At 41.5% G+C, this 15,881-nt stretch overlaps 1 protein-coding gene across 2 annotated transcripts in view; it reads right to left on the reverse strand.

Annotated features, from left to right (window-relative positions):
• The window catches only part of nnt (nicotinamide nucleotide transhydrogenase), a 37,699-nt gene that overhangs the window by 5,263 nt on the left and 16,555 nt on the right, over positions 1 to 15,881 (reverse strand). For both annotated transcript variants that reach the window (XM_053648525.1, XM_053648524.1), the window contains exons 13-19: positions 13,500 to 13,645; positions 12,184 to 12,379; positions 11,532 to 11,765; positions 10,267 to 10,427; positions 8,355 to 8,534; positions 5,616 to 5,775; positions 2,319 to 2,400 (exon numbers count right to left, since the gene is read on the reverse strand). In XM_053648525.1, coding sequence (XP_053504500.1) covers positions 2,319 to 2,400; positions 5,616 to 5,775; positions 8,355 to 8,534; positions 10,267 to 10,427; positions 11,532 to 11,765; positions 12,184 to 12,379; positions 13,500 to 13,645 — 1,159 coding nt within the window. The remainder of the gene's footprint in view (positions 1 to 2,318; positions 2,401 to 5,615; positions 5,776 to 8,354; positions 8,535 to 10,266; positions 10,428 to 11,531; positions 11,766 to 12,183; positions 12,380 to 13,499; positions 13,646 to 15,881) is intronic.

Below are 15,881 nucleotides of genomic sequence, written 5' to 3' on the forward strand. Positions count from 1 at the left end.
AAAAACTTCAACAATTATTCTACGTGCCTGCAGCTCCTTCTCTCCCCCCCCCCCCCCCCCGGTGCCTTGCTGCTTTTATATCTTTTTTGCCATGTCTACATTAAAAAATGGTCTCCCTAAACACTGAAATATCTTTTTAACCGCCTTTTCAAAAGTTTAATATACATATTTTTACATTTTGGTTCATGTGAAAGCTGTTTTTCAAACCCCTGAAGCATGGGGATCGAACTCCCAACCCCAGAGGTGCGAGGTAAATGTGCTAACCACCATGCCACCTTTCCTCACAGAATGCCCCCCCCCCACTTAATTTTTTTATTATTATTGTTACATTTATTACCATCAAGATGTGCTCATGAAAGAATTTTAAGTACACCTGAGCAACCGGTTGTATTGTTATGGTATATTAAGTAACATGAGGCTTTTTTGTTTAATAAATCAAATCTACAAAATTGAAACTTGTACTAAAATTTAAATGCCTTGTGCAGCCAAAACGTACACTCGGATAAAAAAAAATAAAATAAATAAATGTTGTTGTACCAGACTCAAACAGATACAGTTGTTGCCTTTTCAGCTAATCAGCATTCAGGAAATGAGCATCACCTCCTCATGTTGAATCTGATTCATGGTGAGCCACCACGATTCTAAAAAAAAAAAAAATCTGATTCCATTTTGATTCTCAATGTACAGATGAAGGACCTCCTGTGCCAGCGTGTCACTGTAATAGTCATCTGTCGGCTGCGAGTAAAGCGAGTCACTGGGAGAAAAGGCTGTGATCAGCTGCGTGAGAGGACAAACATCAAAAGTCTCAGACGTGGGATTTGTCAATCAGCATCTCTTGGTAAGCTGCAGCTGGAGTGGGTGGGGGGAGGACGTGGACGATACAGCATCCAGGCCTGGCTCGGTGTTCACCATTACTTCAAGCACGCAAACACACACACACACACACACACACACACACACACCTGTCGTTTTGAAAACACCAAAACATGTTCGGCTTCATTTCTGGCATGACTGTTTACGACTTGGTGCAGACTCGGGACAAGAAAAGCCGTGTTGTGTCGGCAAACAGAGAACATATGCGGGTCGCCGCTCTGCCCACATCCTTCTATACAGGACGACACCCCGAGCTAATTATCCCCAAAAAATGAGAGAGGACGGGGGGGGGACCTCTGACGAGCACGGGAACACTAACCTAATCTGTCCACTCTTCGGCCACCCATCTACCCCTCTAATCAACTGCAAATGCACTAATAGGAAGCAGCTGTTGGGCTCCCAGATCAAACGAAAGCAGGGAAATTACACAAGCTTCCGGCCTGCCTCTCTCCCCGCCACTCTACTCCTCCATGCGCCAGTGAAATGGCTGTGCCCGACCAGGTGGAGGTTGTGTGTGTGTGTGGGGGGGGGGGGGGGGGACCACAAATACGAGTGAAACGGGGTCGACAAAGTCATTTGACCATGCTACAAATTGCGTTCAGTAGGGGAGACAAATGTCAACGAAATATACAACCCAAACCCCCAGCACTGAACTCTCAGCAATACAAAGACACGGCTTCCAACAGAGCAAAACGCTGATCAATTCTGAACAACACTGTCTGGCCAACACTTCACCCCCCACCCCCCACCATCTGAGCAGAACTGGTTGGCAAGAAATAACATCCTGGAACTGATTAGAGAGTGTGTGTGTGTGCATGTGTAGTGTGCTGTGAGACCCTTTTAAGGATCTCAGGAGTCAGTAATTAGCCTCTCTGCATGTTAAGAGTGTGCCCAGAACAGTAATGATAACCGCTATCTAATAGGACATGGGGGGAAAAAAAGAACCACACACACACACACACACACACACACACACACACACACACACACACAATCATAGAGCAGAAGATTGACATTTACAATACAGTACGCAATATTTCCAATGTGCCAGCTTTTGTGTATTTGGTCAACAGCTGATGGCTCATCAGCTCATCATGACAGGCGGAGGAGTTTCTTTAATTGCAGGATGATTAACAACGCTCCCACTTTTAGATTCAGATTTTGATTCACAAACTCCTGAGAAAGTGAAAGATGGATATGCAACATTAAATAATAATAATAATAATAATAATAATAATAATAATAATAATAATAGGCCTGTAACCTGCTTTGCTTTTGATACGTGACACAAAAGGGCTGAAACTTTTCCATTAACAATAGCGGATTTTAAATGAATAATCGGAGTACAGTGCCACTGGGGTAGGGGGAGGGGGGGGAAGGGTACGCGTACATATACAGATTATATATTATACTGTATTAATGCCGTAGTGTACGCGCGTACATACCTGACTGTCTTGCCCTGCTCGGTCAGACTCTTGACGAGGTCAGCAATGGGATATTGAGCTTTAGCTGCACACAGACCATAACCTGCAAAAGAGTGGACAATTCCTCATGAGGCATGCGTGTGAATTTTTCTGTTAGCTTGTGTAATCTGAGAAACATGCATTCAAAATAACAGAAGCGACAAACGTATTTTAGCACGCAGCAGAAGGACGACTCGAGACCGTTATTGTAACGTTGCACGAATATAACGTAAACGTCGATCTACCTAAATCATGTCTGCACTTGTTAGACTAGCAGCATGTACAAAATACAGCAATGTGATGTTCCAACATATGGAACAACAAACCGTAGTAGGACTTTCATTTCTTTCAGTTCATTTATCTTTTTTTTTTATGTAATCATTGACTCTGTTAAAAGAGGGAAAAGAACATTTCAGGACACACACGGTTATTGGAAAAATAATCAACTTCAGGGGTGGTGAGAGTCGCTTCATCACACCACCCAATCACTGATCACAACACTGAATCTTTTATTCCATACATGCAACAAGGCACTTTGGAAACAAATTGAACAATCACCCCCACTAAACAATCTTCCAAGTTTTAAGGGGTTTTTTGGCAAACGTTAAATATCTTTCATTTCATTCAGGATTGTTCACATTGCATCATACAAAATCACTCTATGCTGCTCAATTATGTTTAGTTTACTGCCAGTTGACATGGTTTCACTGGTGATAGTTGTAGAATTATTATTATTACTACCAACACCAATACTACTACCACCACCAATACTACCAATAATACCAATACCACTGACACTAATACCACTACCAATACCACTACTACCACTAATACTACTAATACTAATACCACTAATACTACCAATACCACTACTACCACTAATACCACCACTACTACCTATACCACCACTACCACTAATACCACCAATACCAATACTAATACCACCACCACTAATACCAATACCACCACCAACACCACTACCACATTACATGAAAAATGAATTTAGCCCCTTTCTAACACTCAAGGTCGCTTGGTAACTCCAGGTTAACCCACCTATGGGATAACAGATTGATATCTTCTTAAAAAAAAAATAAAAAAATAAAAAATACAATTTTGGGGGGAAAATTACTGAAAATCAGAGCCACTTTGTTGCGTAAGGTCACTGCCGGTGTGACTGCCGTGTTCGTTCTGTGAAGCTTGCAGTTGGACGATCACGGATGTTCGGAATATCCAAAAAAGTCTTTGATCCGCAGAAACATAAGGACTGGCGCAAGAACTAAAACGTGGACAAGCGCCTAGCATTATTAAAGATGTTGAAAGTTCTTGTGCTGGAAACTCATAATAAATGGGGGGGGGGGGGGGGGGATGCACAAGGATGAGGACAGATGAAATATCGAAAAAGAAAGGTAAAATAATAGAAGCCCCAGACATTTCCAGGCCTGACACTGACCGGGTCATGAGCGACGGTTTTAAAGCCTTGCATGAAAAGCGCCAGAACCTTCAGCTCACCTCAAAATGTTCCGTACACCGAGAACCGTACTTATAAATTCTGTTCCCATCCTGTAACTTTTACAACTCCAAGCAATCATACCTTCCCATTCTCACAGCGGGGTACATACTGCACTAAAACGACCTTAGCTCCAAAAGGACATTTCTTCTTAATCGTACCAAAACCAACATAGCGGACCCTCCCTTCCATATTTAGACCAGAAATATGACCAAAGACATTTAAATACACATCAAAGGGAAATGGATATGTCGTGAAATTGTTTTAGTCTTTGTTGACGTTGTCTATATTCATCCACTTGAGCACCTGAGGGCTGCTATTTTAAACCCAGTGTTTATTTGTGCTGGTGAGATGTAGTACAGCGAAGCACAGAAAGCAAAAAAAAAAAAAAAAAAAGGTTCAAAAGTCACAGGTTCAAAGAAATAACGTGAAAATAATTAACAGTGTGACAAAACACACACCACAACCTGCTGTCCACAAAAAGAAAAGGAAATGAATCATTTAAAGCTTCAGTGATGTTGGATAGGATTTGACGGAGCAGTCACAACGCCGGCCAAACCCTCGGCTTTAAAACAGCGTGTTGCATGTCAACAATCCCCATGTGATCCTAATGATTTTCTAACTTTTTTTTCCTTCTTTTTTTCAAAAAACAGACATTTCTCCTAAGGAAAACAATCATGCCCAGAAAAATCCGGTGTTAAACCTTAAAAAAGACCTAAATGTTTTTGCAGGTGTCAATCAGACAAAGTGACTGCGACTGCTCCAATTATAAGAAATGTGAAAATCCAAACACGGCTGTGGCACTTTCACAAAACCAGACCTAAGCGAGAGAGAAAGATAGAGAGGGCACAAGAAAGCAAAGAAAGAAAAAGAAAAAAAGAAAAAGAAAGAAAGACAGACAAAAAGACTACAAAAACAAAGGAAAGAAAGGAAGAAAACTATAGAACAAAAGATCGGACAAACATTAGATAGAAAAGAATAAAACAAAAGAAACGAAGATTAGAAAGATAAACAAAAAAAAAAAAAAAAGACCATTAGAAAGAAAAGAAAGGAAGTAAAAGAAAATAGAATAAAAGATTGGACATTGGACCATAAAAACATTAGATAGAGAGAAAGAAAAACAAGCAAGCACACAAACAAAAATTACAAATAAAACAAAGAAAGAAAGAAAATGAAAGAAAGACAAAAAAGACAGAAAGACTATAAACGTTGGAAAGAAAAGAATATACATATTTTATATAAACCTGGCCGTTCATTAACTTGAGGACCGAAAATAGGAAACGCAACACAAATCAAGTTGCTAATTCTTCGGCATGATGAATTATAATCTCCTGAATGATTTAGTATTCCATAACCACATTACACTAAACCGATCGTTTTATTACGTTGTACGCGAAGAGAAAAAAAAAAAAGCGACGCTTCAGACTATTAAAAACAAATCCTGTTCAATCAAGCATGTTTGAGGAACCAAATAATCCTAATTGGAATGATCACAGTTAGAAAATCTGGCATTCTAGTATTTGCAAAGCGATGTATGAAGGTTGAGACTCAGAGTTTCCATAAAAAGAAAAACCCGCCTGACAACGAGCAACGTGTAAAGACCTCACTTCTGGTCTTTACACCAGAAGTGAGAAAAAAAAAAAAAAAAAAAAAACCACACAAAAAACCAAGTGATGTAATGGCCATCAGACAGGGTTACTTAACACTTCCAAACAATCAATCATGTTGTCTGTGTACACGAGTCTCTCTCACACACACATCCCTTCAGTCACCTGGGACGATGATGATGTTCTGGGCCTCCTTGATCAACTCCACAGTCTGGTCCACATTGACCTCGGTGTGGGTGCCCGTGATCTCCATGGGTTTGCCAGAGCCGGTGGATGAGGTTCCGTAGCCGCCGAGGATGACGTTGGCCAGCGAGCGGTTCATGGCCTACGCAGGAAAACACAGAATTGGATAAAATATACACGATGGGTTAACTGTCAAGCATCAGTGCTTCTATCCTTGCGCAACACATTTCTGAGATGTAAGAGCACCTCTTAGTGGAAAACTGGTTTTAAAAAAATAAATAACTTTTTTTTTAAACCCCAAAAGCTTGATTGATATTGGATATTGACATTTTATCATCTACACCACGGGGAGTTTTATGCTGTGAACGCACATCATTCGGCAGAGGAACATAAACGCAAGTAGAAGTCGATGCCTACAGTGTTGAAGAAATAGAGTCATTTACAAAAAAAAAAAAAAAAAAAAAATTTTTTTTTTTTGGGAAAACCCAGTGAAACCTCCAGAGTAGGTCAGTGAATAGGATGGCTATGTGATAACAGCCTAAAAATTCCCTAGTATATGTTATAAATAAATTACATATATATAAAAACGAAGTAGGCCCTATGCGATATAATTAACATGGAAAGAAACCTAGCACGTTTTCGCCTCACGTGCTTACTCGCACCTTCTACAATGAAACCGTAGATCCTGGCACCTCTGCAAGCACCCATCCATCACGCATGTGTCTTTCCACATAACTCAGTATTACTTTATACTGCAAAAGAACGTTCGACAAAGTGTGACTCGATCATGTGAACGTAGGGTTACTTCGACAAGCAACCTTTGATTTTCAGTCTCGTGCATTTCGTAACATAATGAGAAAATATGAGCCAAGAATGCAGGCTTGGAAAATGTGTAAAAAGGAGCATCAATATCAGCTTGATGGAGATACTCAGTATTAGATCTGTGCACCTCAATACACAGGCATCAGTAACTGAAGTAAAAAATAAATAAATAAAAATTTAAAATAACAACAAAAAAAAAAAAGAGAAAAGTATACGACAAGCACACACACATTGACACAAAAGATGACAAGGTGCATGTGTAAAAGAAAAGGAAAACAGAAAAGTATCAGTTGCTCTGCCCTGAAGGAAAAGGCTGAGGTAAGCCCTGACACATGAGGTCAGTAAGAGGTGTAAAAAGAGCTGCCAGTCCTGCTTAGTTTTCTTTAATACATATTTGCACCAAACAACATAATTGGAGGAGGAAAAAGAAGTAGGAGAAGAAGGAGAAGAAAAAGGAGAAGTAGAAGGAGAAGAAGGAGGAGAAGTAGAGGAGGAAGAAGGGGGAGAAGTAGAAGTAGAAGGAGGAGAAGAGAAGTAGAAGGAGAAGAAGGAAGAGAAGAAGTAGAAGTAGAGGAGGAAGAAGAAGTAGGAGAAGCAGGAGAAGCAGAGGAGGAAGAAGTAGGAGAAGAAGTAGGAGAAGCAGAGGAGGAAGAAGTAGGAGAAGTAGGAGAAGCAGAGGAGGAAGAAGTAGGAGAAGAAGTAGAAGGAGAAGTAGTAGGAGAAGCAGAGGAGGAAGGAGTAGGAGAAGAAGTAGGAGAAGCAGAGGAGGAAGAAGTAGGAGAAGAAGTAGGAGAAGCAGAGGAGGAAGAAGTAGGAGAAGAAGTAGGAGAAGCAGAGGAGGAAGAAGTAGGAGAAGAAGTAGAAGGAGAAGCAGAGGAGGAAGAAGTAGGAGAAGAAGTAGAAGGAGAAGAAGTAGGAGAAGTAGAGGAGGAAGAAGAAGTAGGAGAAGAAGTAGAAGGAGAAGTAGAGGAGGAAGAAGTAGTAGGAGAAGAAGTAGAAGGAGAAGTAGAGGAGGAAGAAGTAGGAGAAGAAGTAGGAGAAGCAGAGGAGGAAGAAGTAGGAGAAGAAGTAGGAGAAGCAGAGGAGGAAGAAGTAGGAGAAGAAGTAGGAGAAGCAGAGGAGGAAGAAGTAGGAGAAGTAGGAGAAGCAGAGGAGGAAGAAGTAGGAGAAGTAGGAGAAGCAGAGGAGGAAGAAGTAGGAGAAGAAGTAGAAGGAGAAGTAGTAGGAGAAGCAGAGGAGGAAGGAGTAGGAGAAGAAGTAGGAGAAGAAGTAGGAGAAGCAGAGGAGGAAGAAGTAGGAGAAGAAGTAGGAGAAGCAGAGGAGGAAGAAGTAGGAGAAGAAGTAGAAGGAGAAGTAGTAGGAGAAGCAGAGGAGGAAGGAGTAGGAGAAGAAGTAGGAGAAGTAGAGGAGGAAGAAGAAGTAGGAGAAGAAGTAGAAGGAGAAGATGTAGGAGAAGAAGGAGAAGAAGCAGGAGGAGAAGAAAAAGGAGAAGAAGCATAGAAGGAGAAGTAGTAGAAGGAGAGGAAGAAGTAGGAGGAGAAGAAATAGTTGTTGGTATAAAATACATTTCTAAAATGTATTTAAGTATATAATAATTTGATGTATTTTATTAAACGTACACATGCAAGGAGGCACACAGGGACATGTGGGCGGAGCTAGAAACACTGTCACAATTGTATTTGACCAATCAGTAATTTCAAGTTGTCCTGATGATGTTTCTGCCTCTAAAAGCTTCATGGACGAGAAGCTCCTCATAGTTTCACAGATACTGTGATGTTCCAGGAGAGGAGAGACACGTTCACAGTGAACAGACCTGTAAGATGCAGGGCAGCACTTTTGGTTTTCACGGTTGATTAAGAACCAGGGTGTGTGAAATACTGAGGGGATTCAGACTCTTACCACACACATGATGTAGGACAGGATGGCTCCAGATGAGCCGATCAGCGCTCCGACGATGGTGAGCAGGTTGTTGTTGAGCAGGAAGCCCTCGGCACACAGAGCCCAGCCTGAGTAACTGTTCAGCACAGTGATGACCACTGGCATGTCTGCTCCACCGATGGCTGCAGTCAGAGTCACCCCCTACACACACACACACACACACACACACTAAGCAACCAGCAATAACCAATTTGTTTATTATTTTAAAGCTTATTATCATGACCATCATGTTTATGATTTCAAGTTTATTTTCCTATAAGTAGTATACCCTAAGGTGTTTTATTCCTCTTATACCACAGTAATTTTCCAACATTTATTATTTAGTGTTAGTTATCCATTTATTATTGTGGAATATCCATGGGGGGGAAAAAAAAGAAAAAACAGAAAAAAAAAAACACAAGCTTCAACTCCTCTGTCTTGTAGACTTTCCTGTCTTAAAAAAATAATAATAATAAAATTAAAGCGCTCCCTTTTTTTTTTCTTTTTTTTTTAAATTAAAGCTCTCAATTACAGCTTTACCTTTAACGACGTTTTTTTTAAAGTCCATTTCTGTGGAGTGTCGGCCAAGTCCCTATGTAAGATGTTACTATAGAAACGGTAACGTATTAGAACAAGCGTTAATATGAACCTGTGATGTGCAGCAACACTGCTGTCAGAGCCGTTACAGTTAATCAACACCTCCTGTCCACATTCAAGAAGTCAGCAGCTCTGTACTGATAAATTGCTTTAGTGCCACAGCAGACTAAAGCGGTCAATAAGAAAGGAGCATGGTCTGACAACGTGGCGAGGTATTTCACACAGATCAGGTACACAGCACTTGAACGTCAAAATACAGAGCGAGTATTCCTCATGGTTGTATTACTCAGCAGCGTACCCGACCTAGACATCTTGGGAAGTGGCACAGATTCGCCTATAAAATGCCTGTTGTTAAAATCAAATCTCAGGTGTTTACACTTAACCATGATGACTATCAGGAGGGAAAAAAAAAAAAAAAAAAAAAAAAGGGTATGACTAATATACCAGACTATTTTTTATTATTGTTTGCAAATGGTAAAGAGCCAAATGGTTTAATGGCGAGATTCAGGTAACACTACATGCAATAAGCAACAAAGATACTACCAAACAAGCACTAACAAAAAGGTTCCCTGGGGGCAGCACTCAAGCTGCCCCACGCTCACTATAAACCAGGGGCACCAAAACTTATCCGCAAAGGGCTGGTGTGAGTGCAGGTTCTCATTCCAATCAAGCAGGAGCCACACCCGATTGCACCCTGCCGATCTCGGCTTTCAGTAGATTCAGGTGTCGCTTCTGCTTGGCTAGAATGAAAACCTGCCCCCACACCGGCTCGTTCCGGATAAGACTGGACACCCCTGCTCTACACGTTTTGTTTATGATTGGAGGAGGAAGAGCAGCCTCAGTTTGATCAACAAAGGCTATTGTATCGTTATAAGTCGATTCTCCTGTGCTGGAGGTGAGAACTACATCCTTCTGTTCTCTCGTTGAAACCTGGAGTAGTTTGTTAAAGGTCATTCAAGTTTTGTCGACACTCGAACGTGTGTTACGGGGTTCCTTCACTAGATAGTAGCCTACAGCATAAGTCAAATGTTATAGCCTCTTGACATAATTTTTGTTTGAGGCCATGTTGTTATTTTATGTTGTCCTGCTTCAGCAAAAATCTATGTTAAGCACATCTGGGTTACAATTGCAGTCCAGGTAACGCGGCTAAGCTTGATATTTCCTTGTAAAAAGTCAAAAGAGCAACACACACCTGCTTGACGTGTTTAGGGGAGTTAAGCCATCTGAGGCTGTTTAAGTAAATATGCATTAACTCGATCTTTAGCGGTTATCAGCCTAAAGGCACTGGCTCTCTCACCATGATGGCCGAAAGGGCGGAAACGGAACCGAGACAGGTGAGGCCCACGGTGTAGCTGGGATCCATCATGTACGGCACAATGCCTCCCACGCTGGCAGCCATGAGGCTGGCGTTCAGAACGTGACGGCCTGGGAGCATGAGCGGGGCGGAGTTCAGGAGACCTGCGGGGCAAGGAAGCGAGATGGGACTTTAGAGATAACACAAGGGTTAACATAAGAGCTTTAAACTAAACCAGCTTTGTGGATATTCCGCTGCATGCATGGGAAAGGAGGTTGGGTCAAACAACAAGATGCCACAAAGGTTCCAGAATTGTACAGTGTCGGAAAACGGGCCAAACAGTACGAGGCTATCTAAAAAGGTGCTTAACTGATCAACCACTGGATTAGAACGATCTACCCACGGTGGACCAGACGGTCCGTAATCGGCCTTATCGTGTTTGCTTACTTCTGGACTTGTCGGGTTTGTGATGCAGATGGACTGGAATTTTTATTCAGCGTACTCTTTGAATAGCCGCTGGGGAAAAGAAAAGAAGAAGAAAAAGAAAAAAAAAAAAAAAGCCCTGACCAAACTGAAAAACGCACACGAGCATAAAAATGGGAGTTTGTAATCTTCTGCATCAGCACAGACCTCCAGGTTCCAGAGTGGGAAAGCTCCTGGAGATAATGTGTTCCAGCTTTCGGGGAGGTTGGGGGGTGGGGGGGACAAGTGGAAAATGACTGGGGGGGTGGAGGGGCTAAATTAGTGCCAAATTCTGAGAGGTTCCGCCTGGCCAAGCTTTAAACACAGGGCATGTGTGGCACTGCTGGGGCAGCTGGACAACAAACAACACAGCACCAACAACAACAGGGCTTTAAACGAGCACCTTTGGGGGGAGGCTGAGTAAAGAATAACATTGTTCGATTGACTGGAAAATGTTTCAGACTGTGATGCTTAGTTTGTCTAGACATTTTTCCTTTTCTTTTTTTATTAATGTAATTTACAATATAGTCAGTCAATGGCTCAATTTCTTAATCTCAGCCTTCTTTTTACTTATTTCTGGTCCTGAAATAGACCCTACCCCCAAGTTGGCCATTATCAAGCTGACTCAGCTCCACACCTCAATCTTAAAAGAAAAGGCAATGATAATTGGATTTTTAATTGCAATTCCCTCACACGCCACAGAGGGTGCTAAAAATTACTATTGTACATTTCAAATTGCTCCAAATTGAGAACAATTCAAAAGATAAGGAGAAGAAGGAAAGGGGGGGGGGGGAGAGAGCATTCACCTTGCAGTTTGCCGTACGCGACTAGGGAACCGCTGAAGGTGACGCCCCCGATGTAGGTGCCCAGGTACGCGATAATCTTGGTGAGGTTGGCAGCAGGGTCTGTGGCGAAGTGCGGGTACTCCACCATGTACTCGGCCACGCAGGTGAGCACGGCAGCCAAACCGACCAGACTGTGGAAGGCAGCCACCAGCTGAGGCAGATCTGAAATCTGGATCTTCTTGGCAATGGCTAAACCTGTGAGCGGGGGAAAAAGTAAAAAAAAAAAAATTTATATAATTCTTTAGCTCTGCTGGGAAAAACAGTCATGACAAGTTCGAGGTGTGTGTTTAAGACTGGCACAGACCTGGAGGTTTAAATTAGCATCTGGAACCATGCAGACCCTGCGTCGGACGGCTTCAACTCCATTCCAGCAGGTTTCCAGGAATAATTAGCAATTTAGATTAAATGTGACTGGCTACAAAGACTCCGCTGCTAAGCAGAGTGTGACTCATGACCTGATGACCATTACCTGAGCTTACAGGCAGCTCACTGACTCACCCGTTTACACACTGACATATACTTATTTGGGTGTTTGGAGACTTCAAAGGAATGTGTGAATTCTGTACATCTGTTTTTACAGCACTGCACTAAACACACACACAATTTCACTCACCGGTGGTGCCACCCACAGCCATAGCAGCGCTCATCTGACCCAGGAGCTCAGGGGAGGGCTTCAGGACGCCCAGAGTTGCAGCGATGCCACCTGCCACTCCGATCATACCCAGTGCGTTACCCAGGCGCGCCGTGGACTGAGTGGATAGACCAGCCAAAGCACCAACACAGCATAGACCAGAGCCCAGGTACATCATCTGAGCAAAGAGAAAAAAAAGAAAAGATATCAGAGACGATCGCTCATAGTTACAAGCAGCTGGATGGACATCAATTTGCTAATTATGAAATTAATATTAAGAAATGAAAAAGAAATAACACAAATGCACTCAGTACTCAGGTGTATTTTGAAAACCAGAAACTTTACATTCTCAAGTGGCACAAAACACTCATTTTAAAGTTATAAGTACCTATATGAGTAGGTTTGCTAGTTTGACATGTATAACTCAATATCAAATGATTAAATATCTCAATTATCTATCTTAACTAAAACAGCACTTTAACTGTTTCTAATGAAATTCAATATTTCCAGTTATATGAATATGTAGCTTCTTAAAACGTGCCAACAGTGGCAGTTTGTTCGGCTCTTACTGGTATTCGTGTAGTGGTGAGCAGGAACACTCGGACTAGCCATACTGATTTATACAATTATGAACACCTCATATATTTATGCACAGGAAATAAATACAATTAAAAGTCAAAAAATTGCATACCAAATATGTGTGGCTACATTTCAGACTTGTTTCAGCTATTTCAGTTTTTAAAAATAAATAAATAAAAAGTTGAGACAGATGGTTAGCAAAGCGATGACATGGGTTTCCTCTGGGTTCTCCAGTTTCCTCCCGAAAACATGCCAATAGGTAGATTGGCGAAGAGAAATTGCTCTTAAGACGCGTGTGCGCACGCAGACCTGCGGTGGAGTGGTAGCCCACCCAGCGTGTACTCCTGGCTCACGCCTTAGCGTTCCTGGGATCGGCTCTGAATCCACCACGACTTGGACCAGGATAAAGAGCTCACTGAAAGTGACTGAGTGAATGAGACTGGTGCTATTACAATTTCCATGAATGAATGAATGAATGAATAAATGCAGCAAATAATAGAAAAAAAAGCAAACAAATAATGAATTGACAAAAAGGTCATAAAATTAACAAATTAAAATGAATAAAAATTAATGCATAAATAGTAAAAAAAAAATAAACAAATAAATAAAACCATAGAAAAATGTACACAAAAACCATGTTAACTACCCCTACATAGTTTGTAGCCACAAAGGACTTTTGTCAAAGCAAATGCTTACGCATGTCTTGCTGCTAATCTGACCTGTTCTATGTTGTAGCCGCTGTGCAGAGCTGCTCCATAACCTCCCACGAAGGCGCCAGCCGGGAGCAGGTACAGGTAGTTATACTCCGGGGGGTCCGTGGGCCGCTTGAACATATCCAACATCCGCTGAGTGACCAGGAAACCACCTGCGGTGAGGTACATGCACGCGTGCACAGATACAAAACACAAGTCGTCAGAGACTCGATTTCAGTGTAGAGTGTTTGTAAAGCATGCTGTACTTATAAATAAATAAAACAAGGTCACATAAATGAAGCGTGATTCACGCCATGACACACTTATCCTTAACGAGTGAATTTCGCATTAAAGGATTTGTTAAGGATGTGGTGGGTTTAGTCAACTCAGGCAAAGTGGTCTTGTGTTTAAAAAATAAAATAAAAATCTGTGAACTAATTCACTTAGGAAGGCCTTTGCTAATTATATGAAAGCCTTGTTAACAAACATACCCACATCACAAGGGTCTAGTTCGGACCAAGCAGCGATCATGGCAGTCATTAATGACACACGCACTGCAATAAATTCCAAGCCTTTTTTTTTACTGAAAGTGAATTGGAGAGGGCATTGTTATTTTTTCCCTTTGCGAGCACTTGTAACAATAAAAATTTAGGAGCGGGGGGGAAGCAAAAAAATGTTTGCATTTCTTGCTCTGATGGTTTATGGCTTGTGGCTTTGACTGTGGAATGAAACGCTGTGTAATGTATGAAAGCAGGGGGAAGGAAAAAAAAAAATAAATCCACCTTTAAAACTGAAATTAAACACCTGCGTTTAGACAAAATAAATATAGAAATTCAGACACTTTATACGAGCTGGAACATAAACAGGACAGACATCAGACAGTAATAAGCCGTTATGGCAGAGTGTGATAAAGCAGATGGGAAAAAACGGACAATAAATGTTTCAAGACCTGGGTCTCTGTCCTTACCAGACGACTGCGGCACCAGGGTGGGAAACCATATTGGATTAAGTATTTGCAATATTCTGGCTACCCGCTGATTTTTAAAAGGATTTCGAGAGTGATTTACGACAAGGCCCAGAGCTCTTTGAAGCACGAATGTAGCCTGTAACATTTCCCGCATCAGGTGTGAGCTCGGCCCGAATCCTCCCCACACCCTCCCCCTCAGGCAGTGGAAGTGGCAGCTCATCTAATGAACACCAGTTTTTGGGTCAGTCAGAGGTCAGAGCGGCACACGGCAGTAACCGATCAGCCCTGATGCTTCCTGTAAGACACAGCTAAATCTCCAGTCAAGTCCTAAGAGCTTGTTTTACTTAATAATTCTGGATTCTGATTGGTCAGAAGGTGTCGATTCATTTTCTATGAACAGCAGCTCTTACGGGAGTGCAGCTGGGTTTATATACACAGTTGCGATCGAAATTACACAACCCCCATTGCAAATCAGGTTTATTGTCAAAATATACAGGACTTTCAGCTGTTCGCAATGAACAAATCAAACAAAAGCAATTGAAATAGTTCAACACAACGAAGGTTTCCTGTGGTTTCCCCAAATTCAAATGAAAATGCAACTTATGATGACTTCCAGTTTCAAAATTATTCAACCCCCACGAATAGAATCCCAACTCCTCTACGTTGTGTTTATACTCATGTGCTTGCAAACTTTTTCAATTCATCAATTAGTGGTATTTTCCCAATTGTAGTATTTTTTCACCCAAATAATTGTAGTGCCATAAAGCTTAGCGGTGGTGACACTGAATTCATGCAACCGTGGTGCAGCCCGTTTATAGCCTCATTATATATAATATAATATATGTGTGTATTTTTTTTTTTTTTATATACACACACACACTTATATACAGCCTACCTTTTAACTTCCACACATTATATTAGGTTGTGTTCATCTGTGAAGATTATCTTGATGAATAAAACGTATAAGAATCATAAACTTCACAGAGCTGATTTTCTGCAATAATAAAAAGCCAATGGGGGGGAAAAAAAAAAATCCTATTGGTTTTTTGTCGAGCGAACCAGGGTGATGCTAACATCCGGGTTGGCCTACATATGACCCCTGCAGCACTCTACACGTCCACCACATAAAAACACAACAGTAGATTTTCAACACGTCCCTTGTTGAAACGGTTAAATGGTTTCCACGTAGCGGACATCTTCGCTGTTGATCTGCTCAAACTGTTGGAACGTGTCTGACCGACCGGCCAGCACAATCACTTTCTAATTATTATGACCATCGTTATAATATCTGTAAAGTCTTCGATTTGACACTACATTGTAGAACCATTTAATGTTTCGTCAGTCAAGTCTTACAAAATTTTCCAGTGTTCAGACGGAAGAATACGAGTGGCGTCCCTAATAAATATAGTTAACTGAAGTTAGCAAAACACGCTAACGTTAGC

This window comes from Ictalurus furcatus, chromosome 18 (assembly GCF_023375685.1).
Source record: "Ictalurus furcatus strain D&B chromosome 18, Billie_1.0, whole genome shotgun sequence".
Classification (NCBI taxonomy): Eukaryota; Metazoa; Chordata; class Actinopteri; order Siluriformes; family Ictaluridae; genus Ictalurus; species Ictalurus furcatus.